We start from the raw sequence: 7,837 nt of genomic DNA, 5'->3' as shown, positions 1-7,837 counted from the left end.
GACTTCCTTGTAGAAGATTGGGCTAACATCCTTCTAGGGAAGAAAGAGGCTAAGAAGCCTTAATGGTTTTTTCTATTTTTGCTTTTATGATGTTAATCTGTTGGTTTTTGAACTTGATGGTGTTTAAGGCAATCATTCCTTTATTTATATATTGTTGTAGCTTTTATGATTTTTATACAAGCAGTATGTATGTTAGGCCTGCTGATACTCTTTTAATTATGGATTAGAACCTTGTTTTTGTTTCATTAAGTGGTAGTGGGTAGTTTTAATTGATGGTTATCTGTTGGTAGTTGACCAGTTTGATTGTTAACGGGCCAACCCCCTAGTTTTGGTTGCTTTTAAATTAAAAAATAATTATAAAGAATAATATATTATCAATCTAGATATTCTAGATACTTTTTTTAAAATAGTATAAAACTCAATTTAAAACTTCCATCAATTGCCACATTGAGATTATGTGAAATTGTATCATACAACCAATACAAGTCTCCTACATCTTTTAAACTTATAATATATTATGATAAATCTAATTTCCTATAAATTACCATGAGCTTTTTATATATATATAAAGATTTCTTAAATTAAATTTACACTTAGGAAGAAGAATTATCCTCCAAAATCAAACTATGACTTTCATAGCAAGAGATCTACTTAAAATTCATCTTGAAATAGCATTTGATAACGTTGAAAAGCACGCATGTTGGGTTGCCCAATTGATTCGTGTGATGTTTATGTGTATAAATCTACCATTCCACAAAACGAAAATGCCCCCACTGCTTGACCAAATTACCAAATATTTATGAATTTTTTTTTTTAAATGACATTTCAAAGCTGGTCGTAAGCACGTGCATAAATGCTCTAAAAATATATCGCCATCTAACTGTTGTCCTTACAAATTACACGACGACTTTGGACGATTACATTCCGTGAAGCAATTGCCTTGCAATGAGTCGTCTTATATCCGCCCGAATATTACATTCTCGAATCCATAGATAAATAACGATTGCAGTAGGACACACATATCGTTGTTTTCTACCCTCTTCCTCTCTTAGATTTTCCCACGTAAAAATGGCCATGTATCCATTCTTCTGTTTGTATCTATTTGCAGTGGCAGCAAATGCAGATCTCACAGGCAAGGCTCCCCAGCAGGTAATAAATCTTAATGCACCTGTGGAATAAGAGTATTATTTTACATTGCTACAAGCTTCTGAATCTGCTTCTCACTATATTTGATTTCCTAGGGTTTGCTCCTAAGAAATATAGAAAAAAAAAATTCGCTGTTTTCCTGCGGCATATTTTTTTCAAGAGCCCTGTATTCAATGTTTACTTTCTTCTTAGAGTTTTATTTGAAATTAATAGTCAACACGAGAGCTCAAGTACAGAAGTTCAGCAGAATGGCTCAAACCCTATGAAAATCAATCAGCCTTAAAACAAGGAATTTTTTTCATTTATTTTATTTAAATTGACACAACTGTTTATCATTTTTCGTATGAATGAGATGATTGATGGAATCATAACATTTACTGCTTCAAAATTAGAATTTAGCAAGAGATAATAGATTCCATCAGCATTTAGACGATTTTATGGAAGAAGCGTTGGATTTGTGTGATTTGCAGGTGCACATTTCTCTGGTAGGAAGTGATCGCATGAGGGTTTCATGGATCACAGAGGATTTTGATGTACCCTCACTTGTTGAGTACGGAACATCTTCAAGACAATATACTTCCTCTGCAACTGGGGAAAGCACTTCCTACTCTTATTTTCTGTATAAATCTGGTAAAATTCATCATACTGTGATAGGGCCTCTGGAAGCAAATACAGTCTACTATTACCGTTGCGGCGGAATTGGGGCGGAGTATAATTTCAAAACCCCTCCGTCAAACTTCCCCGTTGCTTTCGCAATTGTTGGTGAGTAATCTTTGCTAGAATTCATGACAGGAATAATAATTATAATAATCAGCTGTGATTTTCCTTTTCTTCACGTTTCTTGATTTAATTGGGGAAATTTGTTCTTAGGTGATCCGGGACAAACAAATTATACAAAGTCCACCTTGGAGCATGTTAGGAAGACGGAGCATGATGTTTTCCTGCTGCCTGGAGATCTTTCCTATGCAGATACAAATCAGCCTCTGTGGGATTCTTTCGGCGACCTGGTTGAACCTCTGGCGAGCCGCAGGCCATGGATGATTACAGAAGGAAACCATGAAATTGAGACGATTCCGATCATAATGAACCACGCATTCAGAGCGTACAACGCCAGATGGAGAATGCCATACGAACAGAGCGGCTCGAGTTCGAATCTCTACTACTCCTTTGATGTTGCCGGAGTACACGTCCTAATGCTGGGCTCCTACATAGACTTTGTGAAGAACTCAGAGCAATATAAATGGCTCCAGGTCTGCTAAGTTGCTCAAACCCTAAAGACCTCAGTTTTGAAATGGATAGTTTTAACCTAGACTGGATTAATTTAAGCATTTGATGTTTGTGTGGCAGGGAGACCTCGGACGAGTGGATAGAGGGAAAACGCCATGGATAATAGCTCTGCTGCATGCACCGTGGTACAATACAAACACTGCTCACCAGGGAGAAGGAGAAGAGATGAGAAAAGCAATGGAAGAACTTCTTTACGCTGCCCACGTGGACATGATCTTCGCTGGACACGTGCACGCGTACGAACGCTTTGTAAGTACTTGAAACGAAAACCATATTCCCTTGGTTGTCCAGTCACAAATAGAGCCATTATTTTTTCGTCTCATGTTCGTTTGTTTGGTATGTAATGATGTGATTCAGACCCGCGTGTATGACAACAAGGCTGATGCGTGCGGGACCATTCACATTACCGTTGGAGATGGTGGGAACCGTGAGGGCCTTGCTTCAAAGTAGGTTCATTTTCATTCACCTTATCTCCACTTCTAAGGCTGTTGCTTTTTCCTTTCTTTTTAAAATTATGATAGCAATAAAATTGATAAGTTCTTGGATATCAATTTTTATTAAGTTTTAAATTGATTTGGATTAAATATATGTGATGGTGCTAAATTTATTTGGACAATTAAACATTATGTGTTGTATGTGTTTTGATAGGTTTAAGACACCAAGTTCTGAGTTGTCTTTATTTAGAGAAGCAAGTTTTGGACACGGAGAACTTCAAATATTCAATGCAACAAATGCATATTGGTCATGGCATCGTAATCAAGATGATGAAACAATTATCTCAGATTCTGTTTGGATTGAGAGTTTAGGTTCAACAAGTTGCTCATGCTCATCTCAACAAATACTAGCTTATCCAGGCCATGAGAACTCAATAAATACACAATGTAGTGCCTTCTAAGGAGAACTGTAGCACCAATAAATATTAATTTTTTTATAGTGCATTTTTATTGTAGAGTAAATACATATTAATATGTGAGTAATAATACTTTTTAGTGATTTTCTTATAGGCAATTTTTTAGTGGAGCAAATAAAACTTAAACAAAAAAAAATTAAAGACTTTGTAAGTCATTTATCAAATAAATGTAAGCATATTAATTCAATAATTTTATTTTTTTGCATTATCTACATATTGAATCTTACTCTTAGAGCAATCAAGTAATTTATAATTCTTTTAGTTCTCTATATTCCATTATTTTTAGATAATATTATATTTCATATGATATTATATGAAGAAACATTAACTTACTATTAGCATTATATTAAAAGTTACATAATTTTAGACATGTTTTCTAATATTTTGATTACTAAAGAAGAGTTTTATATTTTTCATACATTTTAAATGAGTGCCTTCATCTTTCTGAAATAGATATGCAAGCTAATCCCACTTCCATTCCTCATGTTGAACATGTCTCGGCTGCCAGAGATGCACTAAAGAAACATCAACATACTAAAACCATTGGAGCCTTTGTTAGAAGCCGTCAGCAATAGTTGAAATATGGGGATAAGGGTTCTAAATTCTTCTTTAATTACCTTAAACAAAAGCAGAGTAAGGAGAAAATTGATAGAATTGTGGTTGATAACCAGGAGCTCAGTGATATTAATGACATTGTTGCTGCATTCGAGAAGTTCTACAAAGCCTTATTCAATTTTGAGGATAACAGCAATGCCAAAGAGCTTAGAAGTAGATGTCAGAAGCTTATTCCCAAGAAAATTTCTAAGGATGTTGCCTCTATCCTTAGGGCTAGGATCTCGGTTCAGGAGATCTCTGATGCTATATCTACTCTCAAAAAAGATAAAGCACCTGGGCTTGATGGTCACCCTACTAAATTTTACAAATCCAATATTGATTGGATTGCCAAGGACTTATTTGGCTTATATTCAAAAGCCTATGATCGTGGCACACTTGGAAATTCTATCAATATGGGGATTATCAAACTTATCCCTAAGGATGGAGATAAGTCCCTTATCAAGAATTGGCGGCCAATTACTTTGCTTAATGTTTCATATAAAATTATGGCCAAAGCCTTGGCTTCTCGGCTTGTTAATGTTCTTCCTAAGTTCATATGTCCTACTCAAATAGGATTTATTAAGGGTCGCTATATTTTAGAGAACCTTGTCACCAGTTGGGAGTCAATGGATTGGGCTAAGACTTCGCATCAGAACTCTACTATGTTCTTTTAGATTTTGAGAAAGCCTATGACCGCATTGAATGGGAATTTATCTTTTCTATTCTTTAGGCATTTGGATTCCTTGATGAATTTGTTCGGTATATTCAAGTCTTGCCTAAGGATTCATCTTCTCGAATTGAAATCAATGGTTTTCTATCTAATCCTATACCTCTGTCTCGGTCCATTCAACAGGGATGTCCCCTTGCTCCTACTCTTTTTGTCATCGCTTCTGATGCCTTGTACTATATCCTCAGAGATAACACTATTTCTCCCAATGTCAATGGGATTTCTCTCCCTGATAATTCTGAGCTTCTTAATATCCAATTTGCGGATGATACTTCGCTTTTCCTTGAACTATCTTTTAGTAATATTCAGCATCTTAATCTTAAACTTGATCTGTTTGAGACCATTTCTAGAGGTCGCATTTCCAAATCCAAATCTGTTATGCTTGGTTGGAAAGAGGAGCTTCCTGATTGGTTTCTCCAGTTTGGATACTCATGGGGTGGACCTAATAAGATTGTCAAATATTTGGGGGTTCCTTTTTCCATCTCCTCGTCTCTCAAAGACATGTGGATTTGGATTAAGAATAAAATTGTTAAGAAGCTCTACAAGTGGGATAATAGGGTGTTGTTGCTTGCTAGTAGAGTGAAGGTGTGTTAGAAAATCTTGTCATCCTATAGTATATACTACTCCTCTGTCTTGATGTTTAGTAACTGCCAAGTGTTTGAGATTCAAAAAGCCATTAGGAGATTCTTATGGTCTAATGGCAAAGGTCACAAGAAGAAACATGTTGTTAAATGGAGTTGGTGTCATGTTGCCAAGAGCTCTGGTGGCTTAGGCCTAATTGACCTTAGGATCCAAGGAATTTCCCTTGCTCCTAAGTGGATTTTTTAGGCTCTTGATGGTCAAGAACCCTGGAAGATTCTTCTTAGAAACAACATTTAGTCTGGTTATCCTAAGCAGGCCAAACATTGGAAAAATCTTCCTTTTGTCGATCTAGTTGCTAGGTTCTTCCTTGTCTCTGTCCAAGGTTCCCTTGTTTTCAAGTCTATCTGGAAAGCTTGGGAGCTTGTGAGGGGTTTCATCTATAATTCTAACTTTTCTAGCAATAACTCTATTCATAGTGAGCGTTCTATATGGTGGAATCTACAACATAATGGTAAGCCTCTTGCCATGACTCAAGGTTGTTCTGCGAAATTTTGGAACAACCTTGGTATCCAGAGTTTTATTGACATTTTGGAGAATGATAACCTTGTTAGTTGGTAGGATATTAGAATCAAGTTCGATCTTCCTATCTCCCATTAACGTATGTATAATATGGTTTCCAATGCCTGTCGCAATCTTAATCTTCCCTACAGGCGTGATGTGGACTCTCATAGATTTTTGAATTTCTGTTGGGATGATGGATCTCTCCTACATAAAATTAAAGCTAAAGATATATATAAGGTGCTCAATAAAAAAAACTTTGTTATTTCTCACCTTAATACCACTTCGTATATGAACTTGAACTCTCTTGAATGGCAAAAAATTCTTGACATATTTTGGAAATCACATATTCCCCCCAAAATCTTACATTTTAAATGGCAGCTTCTTCTTGATAGACTTCCTATTAAAAATCATGTTGGTGATACTGAACTTTGTACTATTTGTCGGGTTCCTAAAAATTTAAGGCATATATTTTTTACTTGTCAATTTGCTAGGATTATATGGAAGTTTTTTGGAATTTCTATAGCTGATCATGTTCCTGTTTTAGATACCATTCTTGGCAACATATCTGGTCTTAAAAAAGATGCTAATTTTTTTTGGAACATTCTATCCTCTCATATTCTTTGGTTTATTTGGAAATGTAGAAATGAGAACAAATTTCAAGATGTTGGTAGATCCCGTACTTTGTATCAGTTGAAACTCATATGTTTTAAGATTGTCTCACAAATTTGCTGCATTATGAAGCTCGAGATGGACAAGCTAAAAAGATTCCTCCATGATGGGCTCGCTACGATGTTCATTTATGAGATGAATCATGAGCTGGAATTGGCCAGCATTCTTGATAACCAGACTGCTTTTGGAAAAGCTCTTAATGAGTTGCTCAAGGAAATACGTGAGAACAAAGGCCCCTTTTTTGATAGACTTGACTTCTTTGCTCAACTTCTCGAGCAGAAGAAAGTTGTGTGGATGGAAGGAGAGCTAGGATGGACAGCTTGGTTCGATGATCATGATGATGTTCTAGAATAGCTTATCTGTCTCCTCTTTTTGGAATCTCGTTAGAACTGCTACTTAATGTGTTAGTTGGCTGATTTTGGTTGATAGTTGGACTTTGAACTTGGTGGTTGAGGCTCACCTTCCCTCCCCCCTCTTTTGATATTGTACCTTTTTTGTTCTCTTGATTATTTAATTTAAAAAGTAATGCATGATAACTAACCCCATTTTTTCTATCTCTAATAGTATTTAAAACTGTTTATGATATTTTGGTACGACGTGTATGTGTAGGTTTCATTTTTCTATGAAATATTAATTGAAAAGGTTAACAAGAATTTTAATAAGAGTTGAAGACGCAAAATTTATTAGATCAAAGTTTAAATAAAAGAAATATCTTATTATGATGAAATCTATTAATTTTTATGTTTATAGAGATAAGAAACTAGTGATAATGAAATTATACATATGAATTTTTATACTCAATTTGATATTGACTTTTTGTATCATTTAAAAAATTGGCATGAATAATATAGTTCATAAACATAATGATCTTTTAAATCATAAAAATAGAACTATATTACTTGAAATAGATCGTCAAATAAATGATTTATCTCATTCTATTAATATAAAAAGTGAAAACCAGTCATAACATTTTAAGATATAAATATAATTGTGTACACATGAAGAAAAATAAAATTGTGAATTTAGAAAAATAATGAAAAATTATTTTGTATTATTTAGACCTCATCTAAAATCTAACTTATCTTGAAGAAAAAATACAACCACAAAATATGTCAAAAAAATGCTATAAAGATTTATTAGGTTCCTCCTATCAATTGTGAGTAGAAATGTGGCAAGATTTGATGGGGACATAAGCCACTTCTAATCTCATGTCTTACTAATTAAAGATTGATGAGCATTATAAGCTTGTCATTTAATAATATCTCTTTCTTCTTTTATGTCTGAATTTTATCTCTATAAGAAGATTCACAACATTATGTTGAAAGATGTGTACATTTGTCACAAAATTATTATTAGATGGA

General features: G+C 34.5%; 1 protein-coding gene across 3 annotated transcripts; it reads left to right on the top strand.

Annotated features, from left to right (window-relative positions):
• Positions 1 to 906: 906 nt before the first annotated feature.
• Positions 907 to 7,030, top strand: LOC149532149 (purple acid phosphatase 22-like). Of its 3 annotated transcripts, none has more exons than XM_089809533.1 (6): positions 907 to 1,149; positions 1,617 to 1,908; positions 2,017 to 2,396; positions 2,494 to 2,682; positions 2,791 to 2,879; positions 3,082 to 3,371. In XM_089809533.1, the coding sequence occupies exons 1-6, from the start codon at positions 1,069 to 1,071 to the stop codon at positions 3,326 to 3,328; spliced, it is 1,278 nt and encodes a 425-aa protein (XP_089665659.1). In that variant the 5' UTR covers positions 907 to 1,068; the 3' UTR covers positions 3,329 to 3,371. The 3 variants fall into 3 exon arrangements, with proteins under 3 accessions (XP_089665659.1, XP_089665661.1, XP_089665660.1); XM_089809535.1 differs by lacking the exon at positions 3,082 to 3,371 and adding an exon at positions 6,549 to 7,030 and having other exon boundaries at positions 987 to 1,149; XM_089809534.1 differs by lacking the exon at positions 3,082 to 3,371 and adding an exon at positions 3,852 to 4,065 and having other exon boundaries at positions 987 to 1,149.
• The last annotated feature ends 807 nt before the right edge of the window (positions 7,031 to 7,837 follow it).

The sequence above is a fragment of the Cupressus sempervirens genome, chromosome 11 (assembly GCF_028749045.1).
Source record: "Cupressus sempervirens isolate cs-2001-9-10 chromosome 11, ASM2874904v1, whole genome shotgun sequence".
NCBI classification, from domain to species: domain Eukaryota; kingdom Viridiplantae; phylum Streptophyta; class Pinopsida; order Cupressales; family Cupressaceae; genus Cupressus; species Cupressus sempervirens.
This window is presented reverse-complemented; position numbering and strand designations above follow the sequence as displayed.